The sequence below is a fragment of the Papaver somniferum genome, chromosome 4 (assembly GCF_003573695.1).
Source record: "Papaver somniferum cultivar HN1 chromosome 4, ASM357369v1, whole genome shotgun sequence".
NCBI lineage: Eukaryota > Viridiplantae > Streptophyta > Magnoliopsida > Ranunculales > Papaveraceae > Papaver > Papaver somniferum.
Genome location: NC_039361.1, coordinates 23,403,888 through 23,423,996, shown reverse-complemented (window position 1 = coordinate 23,423,996; position 20,109 = coordinate 23,403,888). Strand labels below are relative to the sequence as shown.

The 20,109-nt window shown below is 37.4% G+C and overlaps 2 protein-coding genes across 4 annotated transcripts; both read left to right on the top strand.

The window, feature by feature from the left end:
- The first annotated feature begins 383 nt into the window (after window positions 1-383).
- On the top strand, window positions 384-2,009 carry LOC113272179. The gene has a single exon (XM_026522066.1). The coding sequence runs from the start codon at window positions 384-386 to the stop codon at window positions 2,007-2,009; it is 1,626 nt and encodes a 541-aa protein (XP_026377851.1).
- A 12,305-nt stretch (window positions 2,010-14,314) lies between these two features.
- Window positions 14,315-19,613, top strand: LOC113274940 (meiosis-specific protein ASY1-like). 3 transcript variants are annotated; one of them, XM_026524362.1, is made up of 21 exons: window positions 14,315-14,391; window positions 14,499-14,555; window positions 14,985-15,081; window positions 15,216-15,284; window positions 15,386-15,478; window positions 15,641-15,767; window positions 15,896-15,965; window positions 16,060-16,101; window positions 16,565-16,693; window positions 16,794-16,910; window positions 17,027-17,075; window positions 17,165-17,209; window positions 17,315-17,439; window positions 17,547-17,559; window positions 17,656-17,732; window positions 17,843-17,935; window positions 18,084-18,234; window positions 18,354-18,430; window positions 18,520-18,684; window positions 18,787-18,930; window positions 19,124-19,613. In XM_026524362.1, the coding sequence occupies exons 1-21, from the start codon at window positions 14,389-14,391 to the stop codon at window positions 19,187-19,189; spliced, it is 1,809 nt and encodes a 602-aa protein (XP_026380147.1). In that variant the 5' UTR covers window positions 14,315-14,388; the 3' UTR covers window positions 19,190-19,613. The 3 variants fall into 3 exon arrangements, with proteins under 3 accessions (XP_026380147.1, XP_026380146.1, XP_026380148.1); XM_026524361.1 differs by having other exon boundaries at window positions 17,831-17,935; XM_026524363.1 differs by lacking the exon at window positions 16,060-16,101 and having other exon boundaries at window positions 17,831-17,935.
- Window positions 19,614-20,109: the final 496 nt, after the last annotated feature.

Below are 20,109 nucleotides of genomic sequence, written 5' to 3'. Positions count from 1 at the left end.
TGGGAGTAATTTTTTCCCCAAAAATGGAGGCGCTCCTGAAGTTTTCTGTCTGCGGATTTCTCAGTGAAAAAATCTGGGAGAATGGGTCTCACCGTAATTTTCACTTATGGGTGTCACGATACCCAAAATTAATTGTGGGCCTGACAATATTATTTTTTTTGGGTCTCCCCCTGAGTTTCCCGTTCCAAATTAGGTCATTCATTTCTTTTCCAATTGTATAAACCCTCGTTTATTAGTTAGAGCACTCATTTCTTTTCCGATTGTATAAACCCTCGTTTTCTACATTCTTCTGCAATTTCTGGTGCTCAAGTACCTTATGATTCGATTAGCTATACATAAACTATCTGCAGAAAACCTTTAGGTTCAGATTTGATACTCAGAAGATGAAGAGTGTGATGAATGATGAAGAGCAGAAGAAAAGACACATACAAAACCAAACAGATGATGTTTCTCCTCATCTTCCAGAGGAATTGGTACTGGAAAATATTGCCACCAGATTATCAGCTCGGGATCTATCTGGATTGATTACCGTCAGTAAGTTATGGTACAATTCAATTGAAAATGATAGGGGATTTGCTATGTCTCACTTTGTTAATCATGAGAATAACAAAAATCTATGTTTTAATCTCCATAATGTGACATACGAAACTGATCATCCTAATATGATAAGAAGTTACTTTTTCAATTTAGAAAAGGATAGTGATAATAGTCATTTTTATGATTTTGAATTATCATCGGTATTAGGTTCAGCAGGTTCAGTTGAACCAGTAGGAAATTGTAATGGTTTATCTTGTGTTAAGCGTCCGAGTGCAGATGGTTTTGAAGAAATTTTTATCACTAATCCGGTTCGGGGTGAGACCCTTATCTTCACCTGTTTAACTCCTGAAATTGGGGGAGTAGGGGGATCATTAGAATATTTGTGTCATGGTTTTGGGTTTGATTCGTCGTCACAAGAGTATAAGGTTGTAGTTACTTATACGACTTCAACAGCAGATAATGGTCAGGGTTTTATTTGTATGGTTGTCACTTTGGGAGCTACATCGTGGAGAAAAATAGTTATTAGTACTTCTGAAATCTCACCACCGCCAGGTTGTTCTCCTTTTCCAAGTCAAATGGTGACAAGAATGTGGAAAGACACTCATAGATCAGCCACTATTTGTGCAGGTGATCTTTTATGGAGGATAACCAATACTGCTAATGATGGTTATAAGACTGAAATGTTGCTCTTGTTCGACATTCATAACGAAAAAATTCAGTTCCTTCAACTCCCAACTGAATGTACTTCTCTGGTCCCAACAATGAATGAGAATGATTGTTTAGAAATTGGTCATCATCTACTGGAGTTTAAAGGATATCCTTGTGTTGCGCGTTCTGAGAAGATAATGATAACTGAGAGAGTAATTCCTGACAATGAGTACACTGAATTTCATTATTTTCGTTTTAAGGTTCATTTGTATATATTGAAGGACAGGTTCCAGCAAATATGGGTAGAGGATGAGACTTTCGATGTTAGAATGAAGGAGGAACGCAAATATGAATTTCAAGATCCCTTCAGTCGGTACTTTGACTTCAGTTTCGGTAATAATATTAGTACCCACCCTACATGTATACTCGGTTTCTCTGATCAGGTGATATTGTATTGGTTCGACGGGGGATGTCTTATATTCTACAATTTGCTAATGAAACATTATAACGTGGTAAAAGGAAACCGGTCCTGTATTGAGCAAAATCGTGATATTTTTGAAGCTAAGATGGTAGGGATCACCCCAGACACAGAGCCTGAGATTGATGGTTATGATATTGATATCCTTTTTCCTGTAGATGGTTATGGTGATATTCATTGCCCCTGCATTGATTATCAGCTGCACGCACAAGTGGAAAACATCATTTCGCTGAAAACCTTCATTCCTGAAGGAGGAGAAGTTGGTGAATTTGATTGTTACAATGAATTTCAACAGTTTGTAACGGACACAGGAAGAAAAACAGCAATATGGTATGTTCTCATGTAGGTCGTTTTCTCCTATTTAAGTTATATCGCAGGTTATTTTTATTTCATTAGGATTTTTGCGTAAATTGAATAGACAATGAAAGTTACTGGACGGTGTGGTCAAACCTGTTTTGAATCCATTCTCATTGATCAGTTATTTTGAAGAAAATGTTCACAGTGTTCTGCTTTCTGGGAGCTCAACTTATAGAATTTCTGTTTTTCTAACTTGAAGGTTAAAGCAATATTACTATATGGAATGTGTTTATTTACAAACGTAAGAGTAGTCTTGGAAACTGAAAATTATGATACTCAGTCATAATGTGTTAAAGGGAGGAATCATATCTAATCATATTCCTTACTTTTGGGATCTAATGTGTTTAAATCTCGGCAAGTTGGTGTTGTCATGGTTAAGATGCATTTCTGTGTTATTTAGTAAAGTCAATTGTCTGTTATTATAGCAGATAGCAGCAGCCATTTCAATTGTCTGCTAAGCAAGTTACACTTCAGATGCTGAGTTTTTTTACCAAAAATTAGTCATACAGATTGCGTAGGTAAATTTTTTTTTATTTTTGAATGTTTCCACTAGAAGTAAAAAACAGAAAGTACTATTTCAGTGTGTCAAGGGTGTATGAAGCGTCAAAACTTGATGACCATGTCTGATAAATGATTTTCGAAGCCTAGGAGGAGGTTTAGCATGTCAAGCAAAGTCCCAAAGTGTGTCTAGCATTGGGTCCCTAGCATGAATCCCAGTCTTGTATTGAACTTGGTTAATTTGACTGTGACAATTACCAGTTTGATACATTTATTTGACAGTGTTGTTAGAGTACCATAAATTGACTATATCACTGCCAAACAAAGTACTAAACTACTAATAGGAATCCATATATTGAAGTTCAATAAAATCAAATAAAATCTTTTTTTAGGGAGTAAAACTATCCTCGCGTTTTTAAGGGCCACTCAAAAGGATGTAGGGGCCATCAATTTATACCCATCCAAAGACTCTAGTTAAGGGGTACCCTATATGATATTGAAGTTACATAAATGTCCTTCTGGTAAAACCGTATAAAAACCAAATCAAAAAAAATTCTACTCATTTCAACTCTTCTTCTTCCAGTTTCATATCTTCCGATTGTGGAAGAAAAAAAACTATCCCTCGTTCAACCGAAACATCGTCGCGAATCGTAAAATCAAAACATCGTCGATTCGTTTATAAAACAATGGATAAGGGAAATGAAACCCACAGACCTAGAACCAAAAATGTTGCTCGGGGTATCGATCCAAAGATTGGGATTTTAGCAAGAAATAAAGAAATTCTTGCTGCAAATGAAGAAGAACGCGAAGAACGAGAAGAAGAAGTACCCGACAATGTAGTCGGTGGTGGCGATTCCGTTAGTCAAACACTTCGTCAACTTCAAATGACCCCAATTAGGTAAGAATCTATCATTTTTGGTGTTTATTTCGCTTTAATTCGACGAATCGAGAAAAAAAATTCTAGGGTTTTCGGTTTTTTATCCAGATTCGGGCGATATTCATGCTTATTTACTTCCGAAAGTAGTCGTGTTCTTCGTTTCTCAAGAACATCGACAGTATTCGGGAGATATATTTGTTGGTTATCTGCCGAATATTGTTGGCCATATCTTCCTGGATACAAACTGGTAATAATCGGTAGTTTGATGAATTTTTTGGCTTCCGAATATATTTAAGTAGACACACAGTAGTCGGAAGCACACTCACTACCGAATATATATATTGAAAAAATCTCAAAATTTCTGATATAGGAAAAATCCCATTTTGGGGCCAGTATTTATTCGGAAGACAATATAATGTTTTATACCTCCGATCGTGTAGGATAAAATTTTAGAGTTTCTGAACTCCAGTTGATGAATATTCGGTTGTAAACATGTTTAGTTATATTCCGATTGTTTTTTATTCGGGAAAAATATGTGTCTTCTTACTTCCGAATTTGTTCATTCGGGTTATAGTTGTGTAATTTGTCTTCCGATTGTGTAGGATGAAAAATTTAGAGCTTCTGAACTCCAATTGATGCATATTCGGTTGTAAATATGTTTAGTTAGCTTTCGATTGTTTTGTATTCGGGAATATTATGTATCTTCTTACGTCCGAATGTGTACATTCGGGTTATATTTCCATACTTTGTCTTCCGATTGTATAGTTTGTAAATATTGTTCCTTTTTTTGTTGTTTAGACAAAGTCGAGAAAGGAGGAAGAAAGTGACAGCTAGTGCTAGGAGGGAAAGGAGTGCCAAAGAAAGCAGTCAACAAGGAGTGCAACCAAGTGCTGAACAAAGTGTAGAACAACAAGGCAGTGAACAAGGGGTGCAACCAAGTGTTGAACAAGACGCTCAACAAAGTGCAGAACCAAGTGTTGAACCAGTTGATCAAGTGCCAAGAGTAGAAGAAGAAGGACAACCAAGTGGTACCCAAAAAGCCAAAAAAGGAAAAGATGGTGTAAAGAAGGATATTGCTGCATCACATCTTGTCCCTCAGCACTTGAAGAAGAAGGGTATTCCAGCAGGCACAATCCTTGGGCTACCGGCGGATGGAGGAAAATTGCTATTTGGATACAAAGACTCATGGGCCAGAGAAATATACGAAACCGAGGTAATAAAATTACTATTTTTTATTAATGTATTGTCTATGTGTTATATCGTAATATTTGTATTAAGGATTTTTTTATGTACTTTAATAGGATCATCAAGATGCGGTCCGTCTACTCAAACCTACCGCCGCACCAACAAAAATGCTTGCGTGGCCTTTATCCGGTGAATGTGAAAGGTTCAAGTCAATTGTTGCCAACTCGGGGTTAGCTAATGCCGCCGAGACTTCATTGTTGGAACATGATCGTGTGGCCATATCGGCGTTCGTGGAGAGAATGTATCCTGAGACCGATACTTTCCATATGCCGTTTGGGGAGATGACGATTACTCCGGATGATGTTGTGCAGATTCTTAACCTTCCCGACCAAGGCACAACTGTGAAGTTTAACTAAACAAAGCAGTTAAGTTGGGCACAACTTTATGCTCTAACTAAAAAGTGCTTAGGTTGGGATGAAGAGACAACAACAACAGAGTTTAGGAGGCATGCAAGTTACAGAACAAGACAGATCAACATTACAGCTTTGATGAATATGTTCCGAGGCACCTTGGAGAAGGAAAAGAATGGAACGTTAACTGATGAGCAAGTGAACCACGCTGCCACCGCATATCTCCTTTGTGTATTGGGATGTGTCATATTCCCCAATACTTCTGGCAACCGGATCGACGCCAACCTTATACAACTTTTGGATCCTCTCCATGAAGTCGGTGACTATTCTTGGGGCACGGCATGCCTAGCATTCTTGATGGAAGAGTTGAGAAAGGCTTCGAGGCTAGGAACCTGCCAAGTTGCCGGGAACATGGCTCTATTGCAGGTTTTTTCTTTAACTCTATAACTCACTCTATAGTTATTCGGTAGACAATACATATGATGCATATCCATAACTCCAAATGACGCATATTCGGTAGGAAATGATCCATCTCTTTTTCCGAATGTTGGTTATTCGGTGGTTAGGTACTTATTTTGTTTTGCGATTATATACAATCGGAAATATTCTTTTGATATTAGAACCGAATATACAGGCCAGAAAAGCTATAGGTTACTGAACTCCAAATGACGCATATTCGGTAAGAAATGATCCATCTCTTTTTCCGAATGTTGGTTATTCGGTGGTTAGGTACTTATTTTGTTTTCCGATTATATACAATCGGAAATATTCTTTTGATATTAGAACCGAATATACATGCCAGAAAAACTATAGGTTACTGAACTCCAAATGACGCATATTCGGTAGGAAATGATCCATCTCTATTTCCGAATGTTTGGTATTCGGTGGATAGGTACTCAGTTTTATTTCCGATTATATATAATCGGAAATAATGTTTGGAAATTACTACCGAATATACACAATCTATTTACTAAAACTTGGTTTCTTATGTATATAGGCATGGATCTATGACCACTTCCCTATTCTGAAGTTGGCCGGAGAGAACCCGGGGTGGTGCAAAGGTACTCCTAGAGGAACAAATTATATATTTGAAGACAACCGTTCTAGGACAAAAGAGCAGCAGTTGATTCACATGAGGGAGATTTTGGACCAATTGAAGACCTCGGACGTATGCTTTGATCCATACAAGGAAGATCGAGCCAGTGGGCATATAAATGTTCGGTCGGACTTGTCCCTTTATTTTGGACCATTGTGGCACCCCACATGATATGTGATGTATAATCCCTCTAGGGTGATGCGACAACACGGGTATATACAACAGCAACCTGTGGAGAAAATGGGGGATTACTACAAATTGGAGTTGGAGTTGTGCTCTTCTAGTGGTGATAATCTCACGATTGTTCACACAGGCCCACCTACTGTTCTTGATAACTGGTATAAGAGGAATGACTTCATTATCGACACTGGTAGACGAACCACCCGAGGTGATGAAAATTCTCCAGACTATATGAGTTGGTATAACAAGGTATCACATCCTTTGGTTATCCGTGAAATCAAATCCAACACTACTGCGGCGGGTTCAAGTTATAATTGTATCATCAAAGACAAACCAGCTGGTTATGATAGACTGGTGCGTGTTCTTATATTTTTGTTCATTTTATATTATTCCTATAAATATTAGGTAATTACCGTTTGATGTTATGTCATTACGTATAAAAAATAGGTGAATAGGTTCAAGCGTGTTTCCAAAATGTTAACTGCATGCCTGAAGAGCGGAGATCCCATGCCAGCTGAGAAGATCAAAGAGGCTAAAGATCTAGTTGATAATATGGATAACGAAGATTATGCTGCCCAGTTTGGGGAGAAAGTCACGAAGAGGCATCAGCCCAAGGTGGCAGTATCAAAGACGGGTAAAAGAACTCGAGCTTCATCGAGCGCTGAAGCTGCTCCAACTGAAGCTGCTCCAACTGAAGGTGCTCAAACCCGTGGTCGTGCAGGACTGGGAGGTAGTCACGGTTGTAAAGTAAAGAAGAGAAGATAAATAACAATGATTTGTGTTGTACATTCGGAAGTTTAGGTAACTAAGTTAGACAAGTTCAAATGACAATGATTTGTGTGGTACATTCGAAAATTTTGGTAACTAAGTTAACTTCCGATTATTTGAAGTTCAAAATTTAAAAAGTATCAGTTTTTCCCAAATTCTGATTTTTGGGCCATCGTACATTCGGGACTTTACAAAAAAAATTATCCTCCGAATATTACAAGTTCAAAACAAACCATGCCATGTCTCTAGGTGGTTCCAAGGGCCAATATAGAAGGTTAGACACCCCATATTCGGAAGTTTTGGTAACTGAGTTAACTTCCGATTATTTCAAGTTCAAAATTTGAAAAGTATCAGTTTTTCCCAAATTCTGATTTTTGGGCCATCGTACATTCAGAACTTTACAAAAAAAATTATCCTCCGAATATTACAAGTTCAAAACAAACCATGCCATGGATCTAGGTGGTTCCAAGGGCCAATATAGAAGGTTAGACACCCCATATTCGGAAGTTTTGGTAACTGAGTTAACTTCCGATTATTTCAAATTCAAAATTTGAAAAGTATCAGTTTTTCCCAAATTCTGATTTTTGGGCCATCGTACATTCGGGACTTTACAAAAAAAATTATCCTCCGAATATTACAAGTTCAAAACAAACCATGCCATGTCTCTAGGTGGTTCCAAGGGCCAATATAGAAGGTTAGATACCCCATATTCGAAGTTTTGGTAACTGAGTTAACTTCCGATTATTTCAAGTTCAAAATTTGAAAAATATCAGTTTTTCCCAAATTCTGATTTTTGGGCCATCGTACATTCAGAACTTTACAAAAAAAATTATCCTCCGAATATTACAAGTTCAAAACAAACCATGCCATGGCTCTAGGTGGTTCCAAGGGCCAATATAGAAGGTTAGACACCTTATATTCGGAAGTTTTGGTAACTGAGTTAACTTCCGATTATTTCAAGTTCAAAATTTGAAAAGTATCAGTTTTTCCCAAATTCTGATTTTTGGGCCATCGTACATTCGGGACTTTACAAAAAAAATTATCCTCTGAATATTACAAGTTCAAAACAAACCATTCCATGTCTCTAGGTGGTTCCAAGGGCCAATATAGAAGGTTAGACACCCCATATTCGAAGTTTTGGTAACTGAGTTAACTTCCGATTATTTCAAGTTCAAAATTTGAAAAGTATCAGTTTTTCCCAAATTCTGATTTTTGGGTCATCGTACATTCAGAACTTTACAAAAAAAATTATCCTCCGAATATTACAAGTTCAAAACAAACCATGCCATGGCTCTAGGTGGTTCCAAGGGCCAATATAGAAGGTTAGACACCCCATATTCGGAAGTTTTGGTAACTGAGTTAACTTCCGATTATTTCAAGTTCAAAATTTGAAAAGTATCAGTTTTTCCCAAATTCTGATTTTTGGGCCATCGTACATTTGGGACTTTACAAAAAAAAATATCCTCCGAATATTACAAGTTCAAAACAAACCATGACATGGCTCTAGGTGGTTCCAAGGGCCAATATAGAAGGTTAGACACCCCATATTCAGAAGTTTTGGTAACTGAGTTAACTTCCGATTATTTGAAGTTCAAAATTTGAAAAGTATCAGTTTTTCTCAAATTCTGATTTTTGTGCCATCGTACATTCAGGACTTTACAAAAAAAATTGTCCCCCGAATGTTTTATTCGGAGGGAATACGTGTATCGTTAGCAACCGATTGTAGTGCATCATTGATACGAAACCTCAACGGCCATATTTTCAGAAACCTCAACGGCTATATTTTCAAAAATTAGAGCCGTTGGAACTCTAATCTATATAAGGAGGGTAACCCCTCTCAGTTATTATTGAGTAAAAAATCAGAATGAAAAACCTTTTCAATGGCAAGTCCATCATCAATCGACAACATACTTCGAAGATGCAAGCGAACAACTACATCAATTGCAGCAATGGAAGAAGAAATACAAAAAAGGAACAAACAACCCAAAAAAATTAAACCATCGTTAGTGGCAACGAAGGAGGAGGAAGAGGAAATCAAGGCTAAGAAGCGAGGTGAAGAACAATTCCATCATAGAGAAAGATTAAAACAAGTTGAGGAAGAGACCGAATGGATAAAAAATTATTACATTGTGAAAGATCTACCCAAAGAACAGCAGGACGATCGTATATTCTGGATTAACGTTTCATTGGGTGCACCATGTTATAAAATTGTGAACCATCCCATGTTTCTTCAAGGGTGCACCATGTTATAAAATTGTGCACCGAGTACAACCGTTTTCTTGCTAGGCACAGAGACGATAGGTTTGCGACACAAGATGCTTATTCCAAGTGGAGAGGAGAGTCGTTTCTACATTTCGAAGCCGCGTTGATTGTTGCATCTCGGACTGGGAAAAAAGAATAACATGTGATGTTTGAGTGCTATAAATTCAAATTTTTAATATTAATCGGCGGTTTGATAAAATATGGAATTCCCGAATATGATTAATCGGATTGAAGTGTTATAATACTGTTGTTCCGATTACTGATTAATATTCGTAATCAAAACGTGTATCAAAGAGCCCGATTCCTACATTCGGGAGACAACATTGTATTATTTGCGACCGATTAAATCATATATCTTTACAAAAAAGTTTCCAAAAAACTTGTACAAATTACATGTTCGAAAAAAAAAGATCAAACATCGTCATCATCCGAGGGGATCAATTCGAGTAACTCAGCGGGAAAGTTGTGGTCCATAACGCGATCCCAATCAACCTTGTTGGACTCATATTGTTTCACCCAATCCTTGCAATGGTTCATCGGGAAGTAATCGTGCCATTTACTCAACGGAGGTAACGGACAATCTTTCTTTACTCTTAAACCGATAAAATGCATTTCATTCACAAATGCCATTACGATTCTTCTATCTTTAACCGACTCGTCGCAAGCCGTTCTTGTGGGTGCAAACGTCATGCTAAGTCCATACATAGGAGGAACAAAGAAATGTACCACGCAATTCAAAACGTCCGCTAGGAGATATCCAAATTTAGGCATTGTCATCCAATACTTGGATCCGATTGTCTTCAATCCCTTTCGGCACTTCACACGCGCAACTAAGTCTTTGAACTCTTGTTCTTTGTCGTATCTATCTCCTCGCCTCATCATCTCCATATAAAAACCCTTGTCCTTCACTAGTTGTACCGCCATCTTATTTCTTAAATATTGGCATTGGGTGACATCTTCGATATCCGCCTCTCTAAAGTAACCCATTTTTTCCGTAGCAACGTGAAACCCACAATTTCCATCCCCATCAACCTCGTCGGTCGACAAAACAAATGGAATGATAAGTGGAGGGAGTTGTTCCAAATACTCTTTGTATATTGTATATGTGGATCGATTTGGTCTTCCATTAAGATCTCTAGGGCAACGAAGAGTACCTTTGTCCTCTTTTATAGTAAGAATTTCCGTTGATTGGGTTTGTTGCGAGGCGTTCATTTGCTCAACAACTTCTTCGACAACATTGGGTTGACTTACTTGAGAAGGCTTTGTAGAGATCTTTGGCCTTACTTGTCGGGTGGTTGGTCCACTTTGATCATTTCTTGGACGACCTCTTTTCTTAGGCTCCGGCTCATCTTCAAATTCGGCTTCCGAACGCTCGTGCCTAGACAATATTCTTTTATTATACAAATAATCCTTCAACTCTTTTCTTTGGATGGTCCTCGACACTTCGGTGTTCGGCCTACCGGTGTTCTTTTGCTTAATAGGTTCATCAACCTCCCTTAAAGAAGGGTGAAGGGCTTCCTCCAAATTATGCATCAATATTTGCTTCTTAGTGCCGTTTGATGTAGCGTAACGCTCGTCTATTCGTGCACACAATTTCGACTCCAAGAAAGACGGACCATCAACTACCGGGGTGTTCGGAGTGAAATTTAATTTCTTCCAAAATGGGTGAATATCATCGATGTCAATCACTTCAACATACCTACCCAACTTATGATGACACGGGAGTCCAATACCTATCATATCCTTGCAAACACAAACCGTATTCTCGTCATCATAAGTTTTATATAACTTCAATTGTTTCATTATGCGATTTATTGCCCATCTTAAAACTTTATGAACAACTCCCCTTAGAAGCAATTTTTCCTTAATATGTTCCGTCGGGAATTGGTGTACACTAAATTGCATACATTTCCTAATCTTTACGAGATCACGATTGGTGAATTCATGGATTGCTTCTTGGATCGACACAACTCCATTTTGACTACCAATTAGTATTTTCTTTAGTCGACCATGAGACCCCTCCGTAATGCTTGTCGCCTCGTTCTTGAAGTTACGATATTCATATGTCCATGCAAACACAAACCTCTCCTTAATCGTTAACCATTGTTTTTTACAATACTCAACCGGTTTTGGGTAGTCCGTGCCGTATTCATCCTCAAATTTCTTCAAGTTACATTCGTAAATTTCCTCGGTCATCGACCAAACGATTTTGTCCCATGCTTTCATGAACATTTTCCAAATAATTCCATCCTCCTTCAACTTTTCTTCAAATAGCCTATCCTCTTCCTTACGTTCTTCCACGGTTAATTTACTAATGCGCTCATCCTCTTCCTTTGACCTCTTGGTACCCTTCCTTGGTCTTTTAGCTTGGAAATGATGATGGCAATTGGTTTTGAGATTGCATTGAATGTGCCACGTACATTGCAAGTTTTGGGATTCCGGAAACACTACCGCTATTGCATGCATTAAGGCTTGATCGTTATCCGTTACAATAACCCTTGGAAAATTATCACCGTTATAAATGGACCTCAACGTCTCCAACATCCAAATGAAACTCACATTGTTCTCATGATCCATTAAACCCCATGCAATCGTAAACGTGTTTTTGTCCGAAGTATGGCAACCAATGTTCAACAACGACATGTTATACTTGTTTGTCTTATAAGTAGCATCTATCAACAAAATTTGATGAAAGCATTGAGCCAATTGGATCATTTCGGGATGTGCCAAGAAAATGCGAACCACTATACCATCCTTTTCTTCCCTTCTCAAGGTGTAGCCGTGTAACTCCGCTAACCACTCCGATTGTTGCATGACCGTTCTACCATCCCATTCAGTCCTTTTGATCGTAGCTAGGGCCGACTTAATTGTAGACAAAGAAGACAAGTTGTCGGGGTCGTCCGCCTTTATTTTACTTAAGATCACACTCGCCTTTTGGATCCGCATAGACCTCACCGTCTGCATTTGATGTGGTTTTAACTTGGCAACCATTACATGTCCAATTAAATCCAACGAATCATCATGGTTGTGACAACTGTTATCAACTTTATACATTTTATACTCTTTACCTTTAATACCATCGGGCTTATAGAAGACAATCTTAAATGGGCATCCTATCTTCTTGGTATTGCTTCGGTATTTCCTATTCGTCTTCCGTACGTACTTACTATTCTTTCCCTCGTGACTCTTTCGCGTCCCACCTCGCTCGCAAATCATTTCAAATCGAGTGTCACTAACATGATTATTTTGAACTACCACGCACATGTTATCTTTTGCCTTGTTCATAAGCCATCCTTTGCCTCCTTCTTACTTCCAAATGTCTAAACGTGCATAAAACAAAACAAATCTAATAAGCATAACCATTTAACATATAAATTTTGAAAAAAAAGAAAAGTAGTAATGAGTATACCAAATCGTTTGCATAGTATAGGGAAGTGTCGGGCCTCAAATAGAAATCATCAACAAACTCTTAAACGGCCTGCATATGAAAGCAACAAATTATTATACAATAATCGGAGGTTATTAAATAAGTAAAACTCCCGAATATACTATATTCGGAATCCTATCGGTTACCCGAAACACCCTATTTATGTAAATGAATGTACACAGTTTACTGAGTGCAAAAAATGATATAATCGGAAGCTAAAATATATAGTAAAACAGCCGAATATAAATAATCGAGAGATAACTTTAATCGATAAACATCCGATTTTCAAGTTTTCAGAAATTTTATTTTGAGGCCACTGTTATATTCGGCAGTCAAATAATGTTAAACTATTACCGATTGTAAAGGATAAGAATACTGAGTTTTGAATTTTTTTGGGGAATTCGTTTGTGGGGCCATTTGGGGGTAAATAACTCTACATAACTACCGAATGAAGATTTTTTTGGAAAACCAGTTTGGGGTTTTTTCTCATATTCGGCAGTAAACTACTATCTTGGAACTACCGAATATACATATTTGGTACTCAGTGTGTTATATTCGTAAGTTTATTCGAGAAATTATCTACCGAATCTGGGTAGTTCATGGCATTCAATGCATGCAATAATCGATTTTTCTTGTTTACAAAAGCACACAAACGCATGCAAATCGGGTATTTGAGTTTCTTAACACAATACCTGTGTTTTACATGCATCGTTAGCTTCAAAATCAGGCGATTCTCCATTTTCTTCCATGAAAGGGTCGTCTAGGTTTTCCTCTCCACAAAAGTTTGGATCATTCAACATATACCCCAAATCGTCTTCTCTAAACGGTTGTGAACCCTCAACATTTTGTTCTTCGCCATGATTCTCACCTTCTTCTTCATATCCATCCATTTTTGTAGTGATAAAATGGGTTTTCCCTTTTTTTCCTTCACCTTCTTCTCTATAACTCTAACAACTCAAAAATGAAAAAGAAATTGAAAAAATGAAACAAAAATCATTCTAATACTGCACCGAATACAATCGGAAGTCTGGGTAATATTTTGGTTTCTGATTGCAATCGGAGGATAAAAATGTTATCATATCCTCCGAATATATAAGGATAATTTTGCCATTACGAATTACGCGAGATAAGGGCTGGCTACATTTTCCCTTTGGATGACCTTTTTTGTTTTATTGTTGGCCCCTAAATCCTTTTGAGTGGCCCCTAAAAGCGCGAGGAAAACTATCACCATACTGTGGTATAAAGTTTATACGGAGTATGATTTTATCAGGAACCACACGCGGTAAAATCATTTGGGACTAATTTTTACTAAATGGACTAAAACTTGCAACTAGTTACCCTTCCACTCATTGGCGCTTGTGGAGGCCGGCCGGTTGTGCCTTTCCGTCAGGCGTCAAGTAATCCTGCTTCTTGAACCTTCGAATGGAAGCTTGCTTGATCAGCTGAGCTGGCAAACTCCAAGGCCCCACCTCCCAATCTCCCCACTCTTCACTCGAGTGAGTGCCACGTGTATTCTGATTTTGAATCGACAGTACCGACTAGTTTCACGAAATTTTCATTTTACTTTCGTCTATAAAGTAATTTTGAATTTGAAACAACACTTTCTCTCAGTTTTATCCGTCTCTCTACTAATTTCAGATTTCGGATTTCAAGCTTTACGCAAAAATGGTGAAACCCTAGAAACTTTTCTTCTGAGTTTTTTCTTCATCTTTGTTCAGTTCTTCTTCTTCTTCATCGATTTGCTAATTCGATCTCTGATCTACTTTTTGATTTAGGTTGTAGCACAGAAACTCAAGGAAGCAGAAATTACAGAACAAGATTCTCTATTACTGGTAATATTTTGCGATTTATCTTCGTTTCTCTGTACTAATGCCTTAGATGTTTGAATAATTTCTCAGAAAGGAAGTTTTTCGAAACCGTTGTGAAAACATGAGTATATGTTCCATTTTTATTATTCTTAAGTATTATTTTAGATCAAGATTGAAGATCTAGAATCGGTGAAGTGATTACAGTGTTTTTTTCCTACGATGTTTAAGATATTATCATTGGAATTTTATATCATCAGATCTATTTAGGTTTTAGCTCTTTTTCGTTTCGGCGAAATCAAATAGATATCTATGAAGAATTGCTTCGTTGATTCTAAGATATACGATTTTTTATAGGTTTTCTGCTCAAATTGTTTATTAGATATTTTAGGGTGATAATATCTAGCCGTTTTTTTATTGTTGTTTATTAATTTTGATTTGAATCGCCCTAAACAGACGAGAAACCTGCTTCGTATTGCAATATTCAACATCAGCTACATCAGAGGGCTTTTCCCTGAAAATTACTTCAATGACAAATTAGTTCCTGCTTTAGGTAAATTAAAGCTTCTTGTCAGATCTACTTCAAACTCTGAGAATTTCTTTGCGAATAATTTTTAGTATTTTATTTTTATTTGAATTTGTCTTTTACATGTATGTGATGAACTTAGTTACTGTGATTTGTAATAGAGATGAAGATCAAGAAGCTCATGCCTATAGATGCTGAATCCAGAAGACTTATTGACTGGATGGAAAAAGGTATAAGGTCTCACTTAGAACACACACAAGAGATTTGTACAAATACCTTAATTGCAAGCAAGATTACCCAAAATTGGATTTTCTTTTTTGTGGTCTTTCAGGTGTTTATGATGCATTACAGAAGAAGTACCTTAAGACACTTCTGTTCTGCATATCTGAAGCTATCGATGGATCTATGATAGAAGAATATGCTTGTATGTTAAATCTCACTTCTTCTTGCATTTGATAAGCTAGATTTTGTCATTGATAAGTTGGAGTTGGATTTTACTTTGTGTACTCCTAAAGTAGCTTTGAATTCTGGGTGGAGATTGATAAATGAAGTTTGTACTCATACATGAATGGATTGTGTTGTGCAGTTTCATTTAGCTATTCGACTTCTGACAGTGAAGAGGTGATGATGAACATAAGTCGTACTGGAAATAAGAAACAAGGAGCAACATTCAAGTCTAATGGCAATACAGACATTACACCAAACCAGATGAGGTATAATAGCGAGCATTTGAGGTTGTTAGATTTTGGCTTTGTTTTTTGCTCTTCATGGTTTGAAATCCAGTGGGTTAGTTTGCTGACTGCCTGACTGTGTTTAAACACTTTTTACTTGGTTTTGGCAGGAGTTCTGCTTGTAAAATGGTCCGAACTCTGGTTCAATTGATGCGAACGCTGGACCGTATGCCAGAAGAGGTACGCAGATTCATTAAGATCTTCATATGGAAGTTTTATTAGGTGATCAAATAAGTTGCATGTCTGTAAGTTCATTTTTTCTTATATGTTTCAGCGTACAATCTTGATGAAGCTTCTTTATTATGAGGATGTGACTGTGAGTTTCTTTGGCCTTGTTTACATCTGCTATTGATTCTTTTTGTTTGTTTTTTACCTGGTTTTATCTAAATATTGCTTCTAGTCTGTATTTGCACCATTGTAGAACCCTATCAGTTATCAGTGTCCAACTGAAGTAAAATTACACAATTTGTGGCCTAATATATGCAAACAACTGCACAAAAGTGTGGTAGGGGGTAATCATGGGCTAGATTATCTATGTTCTGCTGTAACTAAATTTTTACAGATGCCTTCTGAAACTGAATTCCCCTTGATCATCTTCGTCTGACTCTTCTATGTATTGTCTTCTCATCCCGAGTCTGTCCCCAGGGGTCTTGGATGCATGAACAAAAGTATTTGTACTGTCAATATACTTGTTCATTAGATTAATAGTTTGTAAATGTTTTGAATCTTGAATGGAAGTACTGTTCTAACGTTCGAGTTATATTTTGGAAAACCTGCAGCCTATAGACTATGAGCCTCCATTCTTCAGAGGCTGCTCAGAACAAGAAGCTAACCATCCATGGTTGAAGAACCCTCTCAAAATGGAAATCGGAAATGTTAATAGCAAACATTTCGTACTAGCTCTCAAGGTAAATTGGTAATACCGAATTGTGCATGAGTGAAACCTGAGGTTTAGGTTTTTTTGATCTTTCAAGTTCAATTTGAGTAATCAAGTTTGAAACTTTGCAGGTCAAAAGCATTCTGGATCCATGTCAAGATGAAAACAATGACATGGAAGATGATGAGGAAATCAGCTTGGGTGTTGGTTCAACACCAACAACTGATCCTTCAGATTCAGATAGCGAGGTACACTTATATCGTAACTTATTTGTCATGTTACAGCCTCTATTTTCATTCAAATTGTTGGGAAACATGGTTGAAGCTTGAGAATGGAATTTAAAAACTCTGAAATGTTTTGTCAGATGAGCCATTCAGCAAATGATGACGATGGGTACATTGTAGCTCCTGTAGGTAATTATCTCCCATTTTAGCCTTTTCCTCATCCCTGTCCTGTTCCATTTCATCTTCGCCACTTTAAAACCTAATACTTGTGATGACAGATAAAGCCCGATCACGTGAAAACAATGGCATGACGGATCACGAAGGTAGGTTAGATGTTTTGAATTACTAACAGCAAAGGCCTAATATAGTTACAGTGGCTTAACTTTAGTAAAAATTCACCTTGACTTAATGGTTTAAATCTATTACAGATGATACACAGGATGCGGAAGAGGACGAGCATCAGTTAACACGTGTAAGAGACTGGATTAGCTCTCGCCACATTGACAATGTTGAACTGACTGATGTTCTCTCTAGCTTCCCGGACATATCAGTGGTAAGTAGTAGAATCAACTCATAGAAAATGTTAATTCTCTGTCTGATTCTCCAGTAATTTGGTGTAAAGGACTAATTTAAGGGTTTCAACTTGTTCTCATTTTGCAGGCTCTGACTGAAGGTGAGCAAAGAACTTGAATCCGTATGTACAGTTGGAGCATTGGCAGAAAGCAGTTTTCTTTCAATTTCAGAACATTAATTCTTTTTATTTCCTCAGAAATCATGGATAAACTTGTAAACCAAAATATACTGTCAAGAACTGGAAAGGATTCTTACTCCATCAGCAAGCTGAAGGTTGATTCTCTTTCAGTTCGTATTTGCCTCCAGTATCTAATTGTCATGGTCATCATCATTGTCTAAAGCTTATGTGATCACTAACCAAACTACCTCAGAAACCCTATCAGGCAATTGTCGTGAAGGAAGAGATGGATGTACAAGTGAACCAAGTTGATGAGGAAGTTCAGCGAGGGAATGATGAGGACTACTTGTACTTGAAGGTGAGTTGGCTTTCTGTGTAAATCAAAGGCACCTCGTCATACTCAGTAGTTCATCTATCAAGTTAGATTAGGCATAGTTTAGAACCCAAGCCTTCCTCACCTTGGTCCTTCTACTGTGATGTCTAATCTTATTGTATTTCAAATATAGGCTCTGTATCATGTCCTTCCTCTAGATTATGTCACAATATCTAAACTTCAAAGTAAGATGGAAGGAGACGCAAATCAGGCAACTGTGCGTAAACTGCTCGATAGGATGGCTTGTGATGGATATGTGGATGCCAAGAGCAAACCAACATTAGGTAACATAATCAACTTCTTGAACCAGGATTACTCAGTTTTCTCAATTAAGCATGTAACTGTAAAGTTAAGTACTGAGAATGCAAGTTTCAGTATGATAATCGTATGTACTTTTCCCCAGGTAAACGTGTCATTCGATCTGAACTGACTGACAAGAAGCTACTTGAGGTCAAGAATGTTTTGGAGATCAAGTTATCGGTAATAATAAGTCATATTATGATTTTGCTTTGTTCTTGATTCTGTGGTTTAATTAGACATTTCATAACGTATTTTCTTGAATTAACCAGGCAATGGAGATAAGTGAACCTCAAAACATATCAACCTGCGGTGGTCTCCACTCTGTTGGTTCTGATATTACTAGAACTCGAGAAAGATCAGTTGACACTCAGCAGAATGGGTCGTCTAGAATTCAGGAGCAACTTGGAAACAACACACCCATTCGCAGAAATGAGGTTTAACTCCTTCTCTGCCTGTTTCCTGTTTTGATTATATATTATAACTCTTCTAATACAAACACCTTTCTAACTTTGTGTGTCCTATGTTTTGATATGCAGCCTGCCGTGTCAAGGGAGAGTGGTATACCAGGGAGCGGTAAGCGAAATGGTGTGGACGGGAGAGGATTCACTAACTGTCGTGAGGGTGATGATACCTTCTGTAGTCGTCCCAGTCAGGAAAAGCGCTGCAGGAAAACTAGCACGGTATATATTCTACCCCAATCTAATAAAAATCCTCATTGTTTAGCATAGTACTTTCCAACTTAAATTCCCTTGTTGTAACTTGTAAGGTCTTTACTAGGCACTTGTGTTAACTAATTAAAATCATATTAAGCCTGATTCTTTTTTCCGTCTCATTTCTATAATCATACTTATTCAGTTATAGTGGTGGTTGCAGGTGAAAGAGCCCATCCATCAAAACATGAAGCGTCAGAAATCTCAAGGTGGTGGCGCATCGGAGTAATAGATTATTGAAATCAAAAAGAGGAATCACATGAAATTCTGGTGAATAAAAATGACCTGGTAACTGAGTTGTGTATCTGCTTATTAGACGACTTGCACAGAATTTTGAATCATATGTATTACTCGTACTTCTTTCAGTTTCAGAAAATTTGTTGGTAATGTAATTGCTTGCTAAGTAAATGAAATATTTGGCCGCTTAGTAAGTGAAGATGTAAATCTGTTTGAAAGCCCAGGGTTGGTTTCTGCTTACAAAATCAGCTAGACAAGTGGCACCCATTTGTAGCTGAGTTTTGTTTTTTCTTTCTTAAATGGTTGTCTCTAGATATGTAACATTCAATTTGTAGCTGAATGGTCTAGACGAAGCTTGGCTGGAAGCCTTGTTTATTTGATGTCATTTTCAGATATTTCTAACTTTGTGTTCTTTAGCAGTTGTTGCTTGTCTTCCCAGAAAAGTCTGTTGTCTGTAAAACTGGCAAATAAAATTGCTCCGTTGGTGTATCTGTTGGCCTTCAGGGATCTAATTCTTATGGGTTCCCTACAGCCTGATCGGTATAATATTTTATTTTGTTTTTGATCTATCAAAAAGAATAGATTAAAACGCACATAAGCCGTGTGCGGGCTAATACAACTACCAAGAGCGAAAAGCTCATAGAAAAGAGACAGATTTCTAAGCATGCAAAGAAATTTCTAAGAGAACAAAGAGTGTCAACAAAGGACACAACTTCATACCAATACCTATAACTGGCTTGTGCAATGACGGCTTTGTGGTGCTTGCTTTTGGGTCTTTCTGAGCTAACTGGCCATTCTCTTTTATCAACTAGGAAAATCTTCAAAATTTGTAAATTGCCTTGATAAAAATGTTGCAACTGATATTTGGCCGATAAAATATTCGTATGTTTGAGTTTTTTTGCCTAGCTTAAT

Coding starts and splice junctions, on each gene's coding strand:
- LOC113272179 (XM_026522066.1), top strand. CDS start 384: ATGAAGAGTGTGATGAATGATGAAGAGCAGAAGAAAAGACACATACAA.
- LOC113274940 (XM_026524361.1), top strand. Junction 14,556..14,984: donor AACAAGATTCTCTATTACTG/GTAATATTTTGC, acceptor CGCCCTAAACAG/ACGAGAAACCTGCTTCGTAT. Junction 15,768..15,895: donor ATTACACCAAACCAGATGAG/GTATAATAGCGA, acceptor TGGTTTTGGCAG/GAGTTCTGCTTGTAAAATGG.